Raw genomic sequence first — 19,225 nt, forward strand, 5'->3', positions numbered from 1 at the left:
CACACACTAACAGTTGTTAATATTCAGTAATCGGATACAGACTGTTGTTTGATCCCAGATCAAAAACTCAATTTACACAGGTTTCGGAAGAGATGCTTAGACTTGCAAATAACTTGTTTCATGTGGGAGTGTATGGACCATACTTGGACTTGCCTCCCAGCAGATATGCCAGGAAGAGACATCTGTAAAAGCATTTCATGCATCTTATGTCCTGTTTTCTCTCAAGCTGCAGTTTTCCTCAGCTGCCAGTGTGTGTCCTCCTCCCTCCACAGAAAGATGCTAAAAAATCTCCAAAGGAAACTCCACCTGCTTTTCCATTTACTCTGCTCCCAGTTAAGTCCACATCATTCCAGGCTTTAGCAGCGTGGCTTTAGCTTTAATAGCTTCCTGAAGTTTATCCGGGAATCTGAAGTGAAAGGAAAACATGCAGATTCACACTTAGAACGAGGCGTTGCCACCCCTTGCCAGCAGAGGTGTGGACGTGAGCTTGGCCGAAGGGGGAGAAGACGAGATGCTTGGCAGAAGGAGGAGAGTCAGGTGTGCCTGTTATTGGAGGAAGACAGATAGCCTGGCCTCGCTGCTTCCTTGGTAGTCTGTCTTCCTGAGATCCGTCCATAAACACCTTGCGCGAGTTGTCCCCCACCAGCCTTCCCTTCCCGCCACTCTTTCCTTCAAGCATTTACACATGCATGACACACAATTAAAATCAAAACTGTAATTAAAACATTTTATTACTGTTGACTCAACCCGGGCAGCATGATTATTTACTCGCAGCCGCTAAGCTTTTTTATGTGTTTGGGGGCGAACGTGGCTCAGTGGTAGAGTGGACCGGCCAGTAACCGAAGGGTTGGGGGTTCAAACCCTGGGCTGTGACCGAATAGTCCCTCCTATTTCCTTTCCTATCTCCTTTTCCTTTACCCCGTGGATGATGTAGGTATAGAAATGTACAACTGCACAAAGCATTTCTATTTGAATGAAATATGTTGAATAAAACATTATGTGGCAAAGAAATGAATGACGGAGTGCTCTTTTATGTCTGTTATAATCTGATAATATGGCATGCATATCATAAGATATGGTTTTTAATTATTTAAAATTGTTGAACGCATATTATTGCATTGCTAACTTACATAGTCTGAGTCCCTTTTTAGTCTTCATGAATTTCTGTGAACGCTCGGATGAGCGGGTCCCTTTAAATGTTGTTTAAGGAATTGTGGGACAGCATTATCTGGTCTCCTTTGGTAAAAGATGTTTCCTAGGCTAAAGGAGGTAATAAAAGAAGCATTGAGCCTCCTTTCCTTAGCTTTAAGAGAATTGGAACACTCCTTATCATGGCAACCACTTAAACACTTCCGAGGGTTAAAGAAAAGTGGATAGGATAGGAGGGACTATTCGGACGCACCCCTGCTATATCCAAGTCATTGTCGTTTTGTCTTTGGGCAAGGCACTTTACCCACAATGGTGGTGGTGGTGGCATGAATTGGCAGCCATGCTTCTGTACCACCACTGGTATGACTGATGTGAGTGACTGGTGTGAATGAATAATGGTTTCTGTAATGAGTCTCCTTGAAAAAAGCGCTATTTAAATGCAATCCATTATTATTATTATTATTATTATTATTACTTGCCGAGCTTTATTGTCACACACCTTTTCGTTAGCTTCTATTTAAGTTCAGAGAGAGAAAGTAGCAGAGATATCGGTGGGAAACTCCCAAGGCTTCCTGTCACTAATTAGGTTAAGACACTTCTTTGCCATTGTTAACATCCTTCTTTAATACGAAGAGGACCTCCTTCCTGACCCTCATCGGCATCATTATTGCCGCACAATGTCTTCCTTTCTCTCGCTTGTCCTTCTTTGTGTTTTCCTCGCCCTCTGCACATCTTCCATTATCTTTCCCTCACTTCTCTCCTTGGCCTTTCACACAAACCTAATTTTTTCCCCTGTATTCTCTCTCTTTTTTTTTTCTTCTTTTTATTTCACACTCCCTCTCTTTCTTCCTCTCTCTATCAATCCATCCACTCCTCCCTCTTTACTCTTGCTGACTGACTGAAGTATTTTTGGCTGTATGATGTCGAGAAATGTTTTTTTTTTTCTGTGGGCAGCAAGGTCACCAGCCTAATTAGGAATGGTGAGAATGAGTCATAGGTTTTTCTTTCTGCGTTTCTTTCTTCATTCTTTTTCTCCGCTTCGGGCCCTTTTTTGTTTTGGCGCAAGACTCGACCGAGGGACAGGAAGCAAGGCGAGCACGCTCGCAGTGTTGTTCATCACAAAAAAGAAGAATCTCTAGAGAATGAGGTCGATCGTGTTGAAGAGGGACAGAGAGGGAATAAAAAAATGTCTGAATTTCATACTTTGCAATGGTAATGATATTATCAGCATGAATAATTCAACTCCCATTCTAACCTTTCTTTTTTTTTTGTTTCACTGGTTTTTTTTTTATGAACATGCAGAATCATGATATATTGTCCCCTCCAGAATTGACTCAAATTCAAGAGCCTTACAATCTTAGATCTTTTGGTTTTTGCCGAATGCTTTAATGGCACTTTTCTTTTACACTTGTCACATCCTGTTTGAGTACAGATTGAAACCCTCCCACCGCTCTGCTTCTGCTTATAGCGCACACAAAATCCGCATTTTGTTTTTGGGTGTCCTTTTTTTTTTTCACTGTCACATATACAATGACCCAGTGTTCTAATTGCCATTGTCGGGGGAGCCACAGAACCTCCTTATTTGAATGCTTCCGCTCGAGCTGCGACGGGAAAAAAACACGAGTGGCGGGGGAATAACGCGAAGGCACACACAGTCAAATCCCATATTACCCAAACTCTTCCTGTGTTCCTCTGCTCTAATCCTCCTGGTATGGCATGTGTGTGACTTTTCAAATACTCTGAGAAGTTTGTTTTGGGCGTGTGGATTTGTTAAACAACGTCTTCCAACACGTGAAGGATGGAGCTGCTTAGGTTGGTTTTGCAATTGTGATTTCAATTTTTGCGGAGTACTTTTACAATAATTGAGTTACTTTTATAAGTACATGTACTTTTTTTTTTGTATATTTCAAAATCAGTAATTTTACTCATACTTAAGTACATTTTGAAATAAGTAAAGTCATTCGGTTCTTTTCTACACCCAAACATTACTGAGTAAATTTTTATTTTTTGTTCAAAAATGATCAACGGACATTGTGAAACTACAGACCAGACAACAATAAATGCATCACATCATAGTCGACCAACCAGTTTAAACTTATTTATTGTTAATATTATTATTTTATACATATGCCTATTGTGGAAAATAAATGAAGCTCCAACTGTGCAAGATTTATTACCAAAAATAAACGTGGGGGGTGAACGTCACTAGAACCTGGGAAATGGTGAACAACCATAAATGCTATTTTAAAAACATGTGTAGCAATGTACCTGGGAAAAAATGTACATGACAGGTATGTGATTAAAATTTTACTGATAGCAAGCGAAAAAGCTATAACCAGAAACTGGTACAATGTCGAATCACAAGAGCACTGGTTTGAAAGCATCCAGGACATCTACATTATAGGATGGAGAAGTTGATTTACCAACTAAAGCTTAAAGGACATACCCATTAAAAGAACGAGCAGAAGTGGATCACAATGACTAACAAGTAAAATGCACCCAGGAAATGCTCCTGAAAATGTTTATCCTTCGTTAAATTATTGTTTTTGATTTCTGTTTATTTTTACATATTTTTGTATTTATTTTTTGTTGTATTTTTTCAAGTTTTTATCTCACTTTCTTAAATAAGTAATACAAAGTTTAAAAAAAAAAAAAGCAAAAGTAACTAGTAACCTCTATTTTGAGTAGTATTTAATTGAGGTACTTTTTACTTGACTTACTTATACTTCATATTTCAATCAAGTAACAGTACTTCTACTTGAGTGTGATTTATCAGTACTCTTTACACCTCTGCAAATCATGAGGTTAAAAAATCACTTGAGATTTCAGAATAGTTAGCTTCACTATATGCCTCATAGATGAAGAAATAACACTGAATGTCCATCAGTGATGTTTCAAATCAAACACAATCCAACCTGGCAGTATTACATCTCAGTAACACTTCTATATTGGTGCACAGAATTCACTGGAAAATAGGAAATTGATGTCTACAGACCCAGATAATATGGACAAACAATATTTCAATAACAATATCATGCTTTTTCTTATATTCATGTGTCTCTTTGTGGGTTTTTCTCTTTAGGAGATGTACTCCAAAGGTATGATCTTGGCCAGCGCCATGAAACACGTGCGAGGGCTCGGGGAGAACAAATTTGAGGTAGTCACCTCCCTGCGGACTTTTGTTTTCCGGGCAGATGGAGAAGGTACAGAATTTGTGTTTTCTTTCTCACCTTGTATTGCCTTTTGCCTCTTTCATCTGTGAACTTTTCGGTCAGTAGTTCTTAGTGTCTCAATCTTCAACCTTAGTTGGTTTCTTGACGTCTTGTTAGGTTTGCTAAGTTAGGTTTTCCGCATCTTCCTTTCCTGCCTTTGCTTCTTTGTTAGTGTTTCCATTGGTTTGTATTTAAGATGCCTATTTGCTACACTAGCCTAGCACAAAGTAGCTTTGTGTCGCTTTTATTTCTTCAACCCTCATTAGTTTAAATAAAGAATGTAAATGATACTCCTTTTTTATAAATGTGCCGGTTCGTTAGATGTGCTTAGTTTTAGAAGATGCTAGCTATGTATGCTAGCTATGCTAAACAATCTACGCTAGTCTAGCATAAAGTAGCTTTGTGTAACTATTATTTCTTCAACGCTCACATGTTTGAATATATAATGTAAATCATTCTCCTTTTTCTAAATGTGCCAGTTTGATAGATGTAATCAGTTTTAGAAGATGCTGCTATGCTAGGTGTGATTGCTACGCTAAATAATCTTTGTTGCTAAAACAGTTAACTAATGAATCTTTGGCTTTTTTTTTTTTTTTAACAAACTTGATTTTTATTTTATTTACTTGAACAAACGCGAGTCCTACCAAGGGCTAAGGCCAACACACAAGCCTATTTCAACCTAAGTTTGGTATGTTTTTGCTCATATTTGGAGAAAAATATCATGCTAATGCTAATACTGGTAATATTAACAAATATTTATATTCCAATATAATTTTACAGTATAGCTTGTTTTGGTATTTGAGTTAAAAAAAAGAGGGAACCAGGAATGTAGAAGTGCATTGGTGTATGTAAAATCTTTAAAATGCAAGCAGACAGCTGGCTTGACTCCATTAAGATAAAATACATTATCACTTACTAAATTAGAAAGCCTCTGTCTTCTTGAATCCAATGACTTAAGAACGATGCATATATTTTCATAATACATAATGAAAACAGAAACTAAAATCCATTTTGTCAAATGCTAATGTTCATTTTACTCAGTGTGAGTGTGTACTGTATGTGGAGCAAAAGGAGATCATGGCTGCACTAATGACTTCATGTCCTTGCCTGCACCTTTGTTATTAAGTCAATCTCATGGGACCAAGAAAGATCTGATTTCCCAGGAACTGCCCTTTAATAATCTCATTCCTTCCTCCCGTTCTGTCTGTCAGTCAGACAGAGTGTAAGAGTTGGATCTGCTTATCATCTTTCTGGTAGTAGCTTTCTGTGTCGGCACTAATGAGAGAGGAAAGAGACGCTTTTCGCTCCTTACCTCCTGCCTGCTTGACGGCTGTCTATTTGGCAGCTTAGGTCAAATAGCTCATCCACTAATCGAGGGGTCAGGTACTGGCTGCCCTTTGATTCTTGTGAATAAGTAAGACTGTAGAAACCCAAGGTTGTACGGTTGTAGCATTAAGAACCTTTGAATATTTCTGTGCTATGGAGGGCACATGTGTGTAGTAGACAGAGATAACATCTTGAAATGGCTGAGACCTTAATGCAAAGCATTGACACTTTGACATATGTCGAGACATGAATAGAAACATCAATACTTGACATGCACATCATCACTACTGACCTTGACATTGATACGTTTGAGTGGTCATTTAATGGTCAATGCTGTGCTGTAAATAGCTGCAATGCTTCCGCCGAGTTTGTCTTTATGGCATAATTTGTCATTATTTAGTGAGATGTTATCTGTAAGGTCAAATAAGGAATGTTTGGCAAAGCTCGTGACGTTAAGTACTTAGATCTAGCTGCAAGTAGTCTGGTACTTCTGTATCATACAGAACGTACATTACATAATTAATGAGAGCCTTTGATTTTCCGTTTCCAAATTTCTGTAATTCCGCTTGAGTTTACCCATTTCTGTTTTGTTTCCATTTGATCGGCTTTCCATAATCGGATGTCATTACTGACTAATAAACTTCCCGAAACTATTGTTATTAATTTGCTGCAATGCGCTGAAAGCATGCACTGAAGCTTGATATGGTTCCAAAGCATATAGGTAAGGGTTTAGTCATAAAACGTCAACATTAATAGATAAAAATAACAACTATAATGCAATTTTCGTTTGAAGAAGTAATCGTCTTTCTATTTATACACATACAGTATCTGTTTATGTTCTGCAGATGTCTATCCATCTTTAAGAGCTGTTTATTTTGATTGGCGAAGGTTAGTCGATACAGGACAAGTCAAGATCCTCACGTGAAAAGAAGATTTTGACTTGTCCTGTAATGAGATACCAAAAAAATCAATGGTGTGTTCAAGGCCTAATGTTATTGTAGATCTTTGTGTCTTTATTATGCATATTTGACTTGAGTGATGAAGCACCTTTGTATGAACAATCTGCCGTTCACTTTCAAGGATCTCACACAACACCCAAACACAATATGCCTTAAACATCACTAGTACGAATATATCACCATCATCAGTATAAATGCTAGACTTCCACCAACACAAATATAACTAATTAAATTGTGACAAGATCAAATATCCTGAAATAAACCTTGAATAACTTATTTATCATAACTACCATGACTTTAAAAAGCATTATTATTGGCAACCAACAAAACCACCACACAAACTTCTTGCTGCACCGCCTCTATTCATTGGGGCTCTACCTTTTTAGTTTAGGAGAGAAAACATGGTGACGCACACAGTCGGCAAGTGTGTGTCCATTTTTGTCTGTTGTTGATGAGAAGTGAGAAGAGCTAGATAGCAAGAGTTTCTTACTAAAGGTTCAAGCACAAATAATATCTACCCCAGCATCTACAACAGTCGCAAAAGGTTTAATACAAAGAGTGTGTTAAAGTGCAAGCTGCAACCCAGACCGTGAAGTACGGTCTAGGCTCCGATCCGAAAAACCATCCCTGCTGTTGACTCAGTCCCAAGTGCACAAAAGAATAACATTTCTTCTTTCTCTCCGCGTCCTTTCAGTGCAGAATCCTTGTTGACTGCTACCATTTTTTTTTTTGATTCATTTGAGTCATTGTACCTCATTGGCATCATTTAGCTCACTGTCTGGTAGCTGATCACCATTCGTCACACTTAACCACCCTGACAAGAGCCTGGAAGGACTGTAACTTTCTGATTTGGACATTGCCTCCTGTTCTACCAGTAAATCAGAACTGGATAAAGGTATGAAGCTCATGCAAAGGTGATCTGCAGCCATCAAGAAGAGGAAAGAGCAAAAGACAGAGTCAAAAGAAGGAGAAATCTTGGCCTTATCACCTCATGCATCTTTAAACAAGCCTCACTCGCCTCGTAGAGGAGAGTCATCAATCTTTAGGGAAACACAAGAAAAAGAGCGAGACATGAGGGGACAGAAGGAACGAGAAGGAGTAGGTTAGTGAAGTGGAGTTAAAGAGCTGCAGGGCTGATGCATCGGGGTGGCGGAGAAAATGATGGAGTGATGGTCAGGGGAGTGTGCACAAGTTTAAAGACGGCCATGAAGCATAGAAGAAGAAGGTAAAGGAGGGGTTATGGGAGTTAGTAATAGGACTATATTGAGTCGCTGAGGTAGACACGCAAGCACAACGCGAGAAAGCAACAGAGGTAAAGGCGGGGGCAGGGAGAGATGAAAAGGGTAGAGGGAAGATGGAGAGAGGAGGAAAGAGGAAGGAAAAGCGAGTGAATAATTGAAGGCCACCGGAGAGACTGTGCACACAGCTGTTGGCCGATTCCTCACTTGGTCCGCAGGTGGCCCCTTCCTCTAGGTATTCTGTCAGCTTGAGAGGAAAGATGGAGGGAGGGAAGAAGACAGGTGGCGTGAGGAGAAAAGAAAAGAGGGATGTATTGGGAAAGCGTTGCTAGCGGTGGAGCAGGAGGCAAGCTGGAGGAACGGAGAGTTTGGCCGTTGAGACATCAACGAGTGATGGAAAACAGACAGGACAGGTGAGGTCAGATACCAGAGAGGTGTGCAAACCAATCGAAAAAGGGATTTATCATTCAAAGGAGAAAAGTGATAGTTTGTATTCTGAGGCTTTGGCAAATTCCTTTTCACAACAAGGCTTAGAGCACTTGTTGAGGTTGTTTGAAATGACAGGAAGGAAAGTTGGGTTTTGTCAATGCATACCTAGACTTAATGTATTCCTCTTATAATTAAAAAAAACCTTTACATACAATAATTTCGGCAAAACAAGACACACGCATTCATTCATTTTTGATAAAACTACTGTATGTGGGGTCTTGTTCAGATCATAATGTAATGGTTCTTTTTTACTATGGACTTTATATTTTGTTAAGTGCACTGAGATGACTTTGTTGTAATTTGCACTATATAAATAAAGTTGAATTGAATTGAATTAATGGCTATGTTTCAAGTGACAGGTGGGCAAGTCTTTAACAACATATTCAAACTTCTTTACGGAACGGTTAAGAAAGCAGACTTGTGAAGGAGACCATGTCTGTGACTTGTCACAGATACTACGGCACACCTTTTTAACCACAGGAACAGTGGTTGAACCCTCCCTCCTTTCTCTTCACAGCCTGAGAACAAAGGGTCTACAGGAATTTACAACCTAACTGTTTTTTTTCCCCCCTGTTTTTTTAAGAACTGAGGCAGACACACCATTTCCTCTGCTTCTCACCAAGAAGTAACAATAAACATTCTAAAAGTGGACACAGATTTTTGATACAATTTTGAAATATATTTTTCCACGCTGTCATTAACTCTTTAATCACAGGAAACCAGGACATTCTTAGAATAAGGTTACATACAGTAAAGTTGCAGTTAAATGTTCGTAATGAATATCTCCCAGTTACATTGCAAGCAATATATCGTGCTTAGTGTCAAACTGACCAGCGAACGATGATCGCTGCTCTCATCTTACTTTAAAGGTTATAATCTAACTGTGATCTGGGTTATCGTCATATTTCTTTTTTTTCATCCACTCATAGAACACACCCACAGACAAACCACAACCCATGAACCATCCAAAAGCAATCTGATTGGCTGCCGCAAAAACATTGAGGAATAGGAACGCTTAAACCATGATAAAACCGACCAGCAAATTCAAAATCTTCGGATTTTGTCAGCACGGGTTGCTGAGTAACCCCATCGCGATGTACTTTTTAATTTTTTTGTAAGACCACTGTTTTATTTTAGACTGGCTATTGATACCACAACGTATTGATAGACTCCCAGTCTATTCACATGCGGCACCCCTCATTGGCCAGTTTAGGTGACGAGATAGGTGCACCACGTGACTTAAAGTTCTGTCAGTTTTATTTTAGCTCACTAACCCTTTTGTTTTAGCCCTAACCCAGGAAATACCCTAAAATGTTTATAATATGGTTTGTTATTGGACAAGGTATTAATAACTAGTGATCCAAGACACTATAAACTCAATCTTGGATGGCATCTCAAAGCCAATTAATGTAATATTAATCATAATTGATATTATAATTCTTATCACTCCTTGTCCCCCCTACACAGGGTCACAGGTTCGAATTCAATCTGGGCCGTCACTGGGGATGTTGAGCAAGTCCCTTAACCCTAGCTGTGTGTGTTATACGTTGCTTTGGATAAAAGCGTTTGCTAAATGAAATTGTAATCTTGTAATTGGAATCTAGATTAGCATAGATACCAATAATCTTCCAGCATTCAAGCCCAAGATTACAATATTTTCTCACTAAATAGAAACGCTGTTGTTTGACATGTCTTTGCCTTTTAACCTCTAAATAGAGCCACATTAAAAACAAGTGTTATTTTTGGCAAGGCAATGTGTGAGTGATGTATGTAAACTCATGAATATTAGCACTCAAAACCCCTTAAATTCAGTTATTCACAAGATCATACATTTAGGGAATTGTTCGCCAAGATAAGCTTATATGCTAATATTGGCTTTTTATTGCAGGGAATGTGAACAACTATACATGCATTGCCATATATCAAAATATAGAAAATTGTATTTTAATCTTAATTTGGAATACGGATGGCTGGTGCATATTTAAAAATTCACATGTTTTTTCTCTAAATATGTATCATAAATGAGTATTACACATAAGTGTCTTATTAGTTCAACTGGTCCAGTTTTCTTTGTATCAATTTCTATTATATATGTAATTATTTATATATATATATATATATATATATATTAAAAGGGCTCTATATATGCACAATACAATGTTATTTTCATTCATTTATTTATTTAGTTTTTCCTCTTGTTTGTGTTTGCATTGTGTTACATGCCTTGCCAACATTTCAAATAAAATAGCGTAACCTCCATTATTAAGTCTGTGCTCCTTCATCTCCCAGCCTTCAGTATGAAAGACGTTAGTGTTGACAGTAAAGTAATCCATAGTAAACATGAGGGTAATTAAAAAGTTCTCGATCCAAATGCTTTATACAGAAACTGTGATATTGTTGAAACGAGATGAAATGACGGAAACGGTCAGAAACTCTTTGCTTTAGTTTTATTCTCTTCGCTTTTGTATTTTATTTTTCATTGCAACTATTGTTGGAGCCTGCGTGGGCGTCTTCAAAGATATCTGCTGAGCACTGAGTGGACCCAGCTCCCATCCTATCCATTTTCAATAAGCCTTATCTGCCTCTCTCTAGTTTTCTCTCCACAAAAAAGCAGAACATACTGTATATCCTTTAACTAGTTATGAAGCTCCATCCGACTGTCGGCGTTTCGTAACGGCCGGAAGCCTCGGCGCAGTCTTTTTTTAGTCCTGTAGAGGTGAGGGCATGTTTGCGTGTTTGCGTGCTGAGCAAAAACACTTTTGGCAAGCACACTCAAGGACATTATTTGATTTTATGAGCGCAAACAAAAATACACTCAAATATATGCAAAATGCGTTCCAGTACCCGAGTCTGTTGCACTTGTGCTAACTTGCCGAGCTTGTCCTCAGTCCTCCCACCTCCTTCTTGGCTTAGATTGACAGGTCCAGCAAAGTGAGTGAGAGAGAGAGAGGAGGAAGAGAGGAAGCAGGGCCCTGAATAAATGAACAAGCAAATAAGTGGGCACAGGACAGGTAATGGAACTCAGAAAGCAGGGTGGGAACGGAACAGTAAAGCCTAGTGATGTAAAGAGCAGTCAATAATTGAGCAGCACATTCATAATTGATGCGTGCTCTTTGTGAATTTATAAGAATCCGGGGGGTAGTCCGACCAAAGCTCAGTTTGGGTCCAGCCTACAGAGACAGAATTCGGGAGCTCAGTAAGATTAGCCTGGAAAAAAAAAAGGAGTGAGTCACGCTGATGCTGAATGTGTTCCATTACGGGTTCATAGAGACGTGCATCCACAAATGCAGCAAGAAAGATCAGGAAGTCACGCAGCTCAGTTTATTAATGGAGTCAATTTGCAAAAGTGGCTAAAAATGTGATTGACAGGTCTTTGTGAAATCTCTGCTCTCCTGTGACACCTGCGGGTCGCTGTGAAACAACTCCGACTCCCCACTGAGCTGGTCAAACTAGGAAGGAAAAAAAAATGAAAGTGAAATTCATGCTAAAGTGCTGCCAGTGATTTGCATTGAATTACTATTCTGAAGACTCGAGGAAGGATTTGGGTGTTAGGGCAAGGTTAGGGACTTTTCATCAGCATTCGTCCTCTCACTGCTTTTACTTATCTCCTATTGTAATCTATGTTATATTAACTGGAAGAAAAACTTTCAGACCAAGTGTTGAATGTACAATGATTCAGTAAAGCTGCTGGGGATAGTGACAATGACATGGTGTAGGTCTCATAAATCAATAAATCAAAGGAATTCCATAGTAAAAACTAGAGAATTAACTTGTAAAACTTACAAGTTTCTTTTTAGTTAAATCACAGACATTGGGTTTGTCCACAAATGGACATGTGACCTGAACTTCCGAAAGGTTTTGTGCATTGCATTGTGGGATTTGTAGTCCCATAGAAGAATGCAAATGTGGCGCCGAAGTGGAAACACAGTGTTTTGTTTTTTTATTCTTGCCGTGATTGGCCAGAACTGGTTTGTTATGGTATTCCCCATGATATGCAGTCACTCCCAACTTGTAAGCAACAATATCAAGATGCACCATTGTTTCGCCACAAGATTCACTCCTTGAAAACATCAGAAAAAATTCTGAATCGATTCATAAACTTCAAAAATCGATAATAAAAAAATAAATATATTTATGTATATATATATATATATATTTTAATGTATTTATTTATTTATTTTTTCAAGAAAAACTCTGATTTAGAAGAGTCTTTACTCAGGAAACACTGTAAACTGAACATACAAATACATTACTGTTCTCATAAATAGAAAATACCACTATACAGAAAGTCTGCTAGCTTCATGCTAACATCTATGGGAAAACCTATGTATATGCTTATGCTGACATTTACCGTGATAGGCGGTGATTTATATAACAGACTGTTTAAGCTTAACTTTAACAAACAGTCTTAAGAGTGTTATCAAACAGTACACTGAAACATACTCACAAGCATGTGCTTTTTCAAGCCGAAAATACGAGAACTTAGTAGAGACCAGTAGGCCATGGGCTTTCAAGATGGCGTCTTCCGACTACTACAGCAACACTGTTAGACCAAAACACACAAACTCACCCAGACCTTTACAGTCTATGACACAATCCCAACAAGAAAAAACAGCAACCCCAACTTACAATGTATCACATTGTGTGTTTTTTGTTTTGTTTAGCATGAATACATATTACTTTTTGTCTTAAGTTTACCTTTGTGTGATTACATCATTGGAATCAGTTTATTTATTGCCTCAACATACTATGCATTGTATCAATTTTGGAATCGAGAATCGTTTAAAACGAGAATCGATTTTGAATCGAATCGTGACCTTAAGAATCGGAATCGAATCGAATCGTGAGGCACCCCAAAAGATTTGCATCCTTACCAGAAATGGAGTTTTCATCATTAGTGGATGAGAACAACCCTGGGATGAAATACGTTTAAATAATCTTAGTTATTGCCCCTAGCAGCTTTAAACACGTCTTCCTTCAGTGTCTGTTTTTTATTATTTGGACTTGTTATGTTGCCTCTTTATGGGGAAACACTGGTTTTTGTGGAGATGGTTCATGTGGTCGTCAAATCCTGTAGGAAACGCAAATCTTTCTCAATTCTGTAATTCTCCCCATTAGCACTTTTATTGTTAAACACATTTTCTATTATTGTCCACACTTTAACTTCCAAAACTTACGACTTTTGTAGGTTTTGTCAAATTTGCAATTGTAAAAAGTCTTCTAAGTGAAACAAAGGTTGTGTCTCTGATTTCTCGACAATTACGAAAAACGGACCTAAATCGCAGAATTTATTGAAAACAGCAATGTGATACTTTATATTCCCTCACATAGGTGTTTTAGGAGAATATCAAATGTGTTCACAAAATGTTCCTGTAAAACTGTGTTTGAATATGTAATAAATGTGTTGATGAGATAAACATTTTAGCATTTCAAAATATTGCATTTCAAGGATTCAATTAATTTATTGTCAATATACATGTTAATTTACATGGACAGAACAAAGTTCTTAACCTGAGTCTCACGTTAAGCCCTTAAAGGAGTATATAAGCAGACATAGGCAACTGGTGTCTAATTTTGTTAAATCCCCTAAGTAAACGCACAAAATAACTCCAAAACACGATAAGTGACATAAAAATACACAAAACAGCAGCAAAAACAACACAGGATCACTACAAAAATAGACTGGAATATATATATATATACAAAATGACAACAAAAAAAAATAACAACGGAAGTGCACAAAATTATTTAGAAAACACAAAAGACCATGACAAAATAAAAAAATTACAACAAAAACGCACAAAACAACACCAAAAATATAAGGAGACCAAACCCTTTGTTTTTTCCTGAATTAATATTCTCATTATCCTAAATGCTGACATGAATGTTGATCATGTGACCCTTGAAGCAGAAAATCACATTTTTGTGGCCCCTGCTGTGATCGTAGTTGCTCATCTTTGATGTAAGTATATTTATAAAAAAAAAAAAAAAACTAGAAAAAGAAAACATACAAGCAAGTATCACAGCAGTAGATTGTGGTGTTATTTAAATAAAAAAAATAAAAAAATAAAATTAATTAATTAATTTAAACATGAACGTTCATTCTGCATTTCTGAAAGATAGAAACATAAAATTATTAACAAGTGTTAACACAATAACATATTTTGGGAAGTTTAGTATACCAGTAATGGTGTCAAATTGGAGCCACTACTACCTAGTGGCTACTTTGAGTGTTTTCCATCCTTTTATAAACCAATGCACACTTGGAGCACAACAAGCAATTTGTAAAGTCTAGCCTTCTTAAGGTTACTGGTCATATGGCTTAATTGATATGAATTCTATAATTGTGTGTGTTGCTTTATTTAATTCCCGCCTTCTATTAAACTACTGGCCCATAATTGACATAATCACCGTTAATGGGCGCAAACAGAGATGTAATGACATTGGATGGAAATGCAGACATCAAATCCTGTGTTTGGCTAATGTCCTCTTTATTGTTTACTCAGATTGAAAAGAGGATCCAAAAATACAATTCCTGAAGCAACGAGTGCGACTCGCTTATGACCACACAACTGTTGTTTATCTCTGGATGGGATTTAGTGCGTTATAAAAGACTCCTGTCATCCTGTCAGCGCTCTGATTTTGAGATGATGAGTTGATCGCTGAGGAGAATGTGAACTGAGGTACTTTACCAAAACTCTTTTTTGATCCTCTAACTTTCAAATAAAAATAGCGAAAGTACTCCGATGCCTTTTTCTTACACTTGCAGGTTCAAGTACTTGGAACTTTAGTGTCGGTTTATGTGTTTGTTTACGCCTCTTTCTGGTTTTTACTGAGCAGTTTCGACTGGGCTTCCTGCTTTTGGAGCTCTGATGTGCTCGCGTGTTTACAACCCTTTGGTATTTCTTGTGTTTCCACTTTGCCAGCTTTGATAGCACCATGTTTTGCTGATGTGGGACTGGGTTTTATTGTGCCTCTTCAATGTCTTCCTTTATGTCCGTATTTGAAAAGTTGGTGAGGGAGGTATCTGAAAAGGCTGTTTGAATGTAAACTGATGGACCAGGATTCAGTGTGCTAGTATTTATTTGAGCAATAACAAGGAGGAGAGATCAGAGAGGAAGCAGAGGACTGAGTGTTCTGCTCAAGGACAACAAGTTTTCAGAAACAACATTAAAGTCGAGGGACTGCCAAGTTACCGTTCCCTTAGAACACGCTCAGAATATGTGTCCATATCTGAGTGGCCAAGGTCTCTTTCAGCCAGCTGGCATTTGAGGTTCTTTGTCTGCATAGAGCCACAGCGGGCCTGAACAAAATGACTTTCCTTCTTGAATTTATTTTCTTGCTAGCTTTACAAAAACCTTTACCATGATTGGATTCTTAAAGCTGCCTCAATTTTCAATTACGAACAAAACAAAACCGTGAGCTACTGTATACTTCAATCCACTTTCAGAAACGATAGACATTTCACACGGGCCTCTTTTCTTAAAGATGGTTTTTAAGGTTCATATAAGACTATAACAAAAGAACATTGGAGATAAATGCATTGCTACACTGTAGGTTGTACCGACTTTTTCACTTCCGAAACAAGACCGATATTGCTGCCTTGAGTGTTAGTCAATATCGATCTGATGCGATGTCTGCACAAATCATACGTACTTTTATTTGCTTAATTTGTAGTGTGAGTAATATTACTTGGTCAAGTCTTTTTAAACATTCCAAATGGAGAACAATGGTTGACAACAGTGGGAATGCGTAACACTCACCTATTTTTTAAAAAACCAAAGAGTTACATACATTTTAACCTTTAACATAAGAATATTTTACCATTGAATGAAGAACTTATCAGAAGTCCCTGAAAATGAACCTCATTAAATCCAATAAAATTAATGTACATTATATCGGAGAGTTTAGGTGTGGCCAATATATTCCGACACTCATTTTTTTTGCTGATATCGGACCGATACGTGATATCAATATTCGTACCCGACACACTTATTACACTTTTAATTTTTTTCTTTTAATTTTAACCTTTTCCCTTTTCACAGTAAACTACAAAGCATCTGTTTTAATGTTTCAAGGATTGTTATTAGGCCCTCCACATAGTTAAGGTTAGGGTTAACCAAGCAGATGCAGAGTTGCCAAGTTTGCAACTTTTCAGACCCCCCCCCCCAGTTTCACTGCCTGCTGAAGCGTGGAGCTGCGCTTCTTTTTCTCCTCTCATGACCATAAACCACCAGTGAAAAAAGCCAAAAAAAGATTAGCGGTAGGGATGTCTCGACATCTGCATCTACAACTTTTTCACTTCCGATATGATACCGATATTGCAGCCTTGCATATCGGCTGACACCGATATTGATCTGATACGATATCAGCACGAATCATACATACTTTTATTACTTATTTTGTAGTGTGGAATGTTAGAAAAGTCAGTATTTTTTAACTAATTAACAGACGTTGCGGCCAATAGCTTAAATATGCTATAATGATAGACATTCCAGTTTAAAAGCATTAGATTTTTCTTATATCATTTCCCCCTCTGAGTTTAATCCCGTACGTATTAATTTACACACTTGTCTTTATGCACCCATCATTAATCCTGTTCTGTCTTTCCCACATGCTCTCGTCCACAGGGGAACGCCAGGAGTGGATAGAAACTCTTCTGACGGCCAAGCACCCTCCCGTCGGCGGCTCCCACAAGGCTCCTGACAGCCGTCCCCACCCGTCCTCCACAAACAAGCGAGGCTTGCTGGAGCTCCGTGGTTACAAAGGCAAAGCGCTGGTGTCCCTGGCGGGGAGCAAAGTCAGACTGTGTAAATCAGAACAGGTACATCCCGCACTGTTGGGAATCCCTCTCTACAGAATGACAGCTTCCTGTTTCAGAAGGGAAAGATGATAATCACTGTGTGATCAAAGCAGAGATCGAGATATTCAGGAAGTTATGCTACAAAAAAGTCTATGTATGTGTGTGTGAAACTTATTCAAGGTAAACTGGGATGCAGCGAGTGTACAGGAACAAGCTAGCTCGCAGGTGCTTGAGCCAAACAGAGCAGATGTTATCTTATCATTCTAAAGAGCAGCTGTGAAAAGCCAGCGTCCCAAAGTGGTTTCACAGGAGGAGGCAGTGTTCCACAATACAGTTGTTGACTGCTGATGATGGAGAGAGCTTCAGATACGCTAAAGCGATATTCTTCTTCTTCAAATGCTTTTCTACCCTGAGCCTAAATGAAACTTTCTTGATTGCATCCAGTCAAAAAATGTTGCTTTTGTTATCATATTTTCCAGACCGTATATAGGTCACTTTCTATAAAGTTTAGTCTTTTTTTTCGGAGAAAAATCCACAGATATGCTGCTTCAGCCAATATGCCTGGACTTCATTTCGCCAAGACATGAACAAACTTCTTTGGATACTTGCTATTATATGCAAACTACAGTAATATTTCCAGGATCTAAGTGAGAAGTTAAATCTGCATTATGTACCTTTTTTTGGTGTTATTTGGTCAAAAATTCATAATCATCTTTGAACATATTGTAATCCAAAGTGTTTTGAGTGGACAGTAAATCTCTTCACCTTCTCTTGGCCCTGTACATTTAGAAATCCAGAAGCATGGCGCTGGAATTAGAGATCTTTCTACAAACACGTGTACTCCATGAGCTGTTTTGGGCGGTATTATTGGCTGCTCGACTGAAGTCCGGCCTGTTTGTGTACCATTGATAGTAAAAGTGCAATGGAGGACGTTCCAATGGAGAAGTCTCCATTGCAGCGTTATGCTGCGTTCACACCGGACGCATCACGGAATGTTTGCGTGACCAGATTACATACAAAGTCAATGGGATGGACACGCTAAGAGGCGAATTCTTCGCGTGGCAAGAGCGTTGGCCACTGCATTCGTGCTCCCGATTTTCAGTGACCTTCGTCATTCGCCTGAGATGAAAATATTGAACTCCAGCGAATGTTTCGTGTGACGCTCAGGCATGAAAGCAGGCCTCAACACGGACACCGGTCTTTTCAGCCATTTCAACATGGAGAAGAAAATAATCGTGGCGGTGTGTGACCACCCGGAACCCTACGACACGGCCAGTTTTTTTTACCGAGACTGGACCAGGAAGGATTTGCACAGCTCCTGAAGAAAACCGAGTTGGATGCGTCGCTGGTTAACCTGGTGAATTCAGGAACGCTGGCGTCAAGCGTTTTGACGGCACTTCAGCTTCCACAGAAGGTAGAGAGCATCGATTTTACTGTGGGTCCTCCATAGTTGATAGTGAAAAGAAAGGGTGTCTGGTTGATGGCGCTTTTGTATTTGCTTCAGACGCGCATATGAAGTGAATATGGGAAGGCGTATGTCGATCCTGCTGTAGCTTTTGCTGGGAGCACACTTCACAAAAATTTGTGCTGCGTTCGGTGTGAACGCAGCATTAGACACAATGGCCACAAGGCAAAACAAGCGGGAAAAGGCAGACCGAGTCGAGAGTCCCAAACATACTCGGGATGAACGGACCGGTTTGCATCCTTGTGGATCCCCGTGACTGCAGAGGGTCCGCCCTGGCTTCAAAGAGAGTGATAACAGACAAATTGCATGTAAATCTAAGAGACGTTTGTCCAAGGTGGAAAGAACAGACACAATTCATTTTTCACTCTGGATGCAGAGTGGTGGTTGTCACTCTGCCCTGAGCGGCAGCGACAGCCAGCTCCGCGAGCTCTCTGGCAGGGACAAGCTGATGGCAGTAGCTGCTGCTCAAGGCAGTAACTACAGACTAATATATGCATTTATGTAACACCAAAAAAACTCTCCAATAACACAAGATAAAGTCCCGACATTTGTCATTAGTCTCTATTGAGAAGAAAGTTGTGAGG

General features: G+C 38.8%; 1 protein-coding gene across 1 annotated transcript in view; it reads left to right on the forward strand.

Moving 5' to 3' along the window:
- The window catches only part of arap2 (ArfGAP with RhoGAP domain, ankyrin repeat and PH domain 2), a 168,139-nt gene that overhangs the window by 28,615 nt on the left and 120,299 nt on the right, over nucleotides 1–19,225 (forward strand). Inside the window, exons 8-9 of the mRNA XM_028475240.1 lie at nucleotides 4,232–4,352; nucleotides 17,004–17,197. Of these exons, the coding sequence (XP_028331041.1) occupies nucleotides 4,232–4,352; nucleotides 17,004–17,197 (315 nt within the window). The remainder of the gene's footprint in view (nucleotides 1–4,231; nucleotides 4,353–17,003; nucleotides 17,198–19,225) is intronic.

Source organism: Gouania willdenowi, chromosome 18, assembly GCF_900634775.1.
Source record: "Gouania willdenowi chromosome 18, fGouWil2.1, whole genome shotgun sequence".
Taxonomy (NCBI): domain Eukaryota; kingdom Metazoa; phylum Chordata; class Actinopteri; order Blenniiformes; family Gobiesocidae; genus Gouania; species Gouania willdenowi.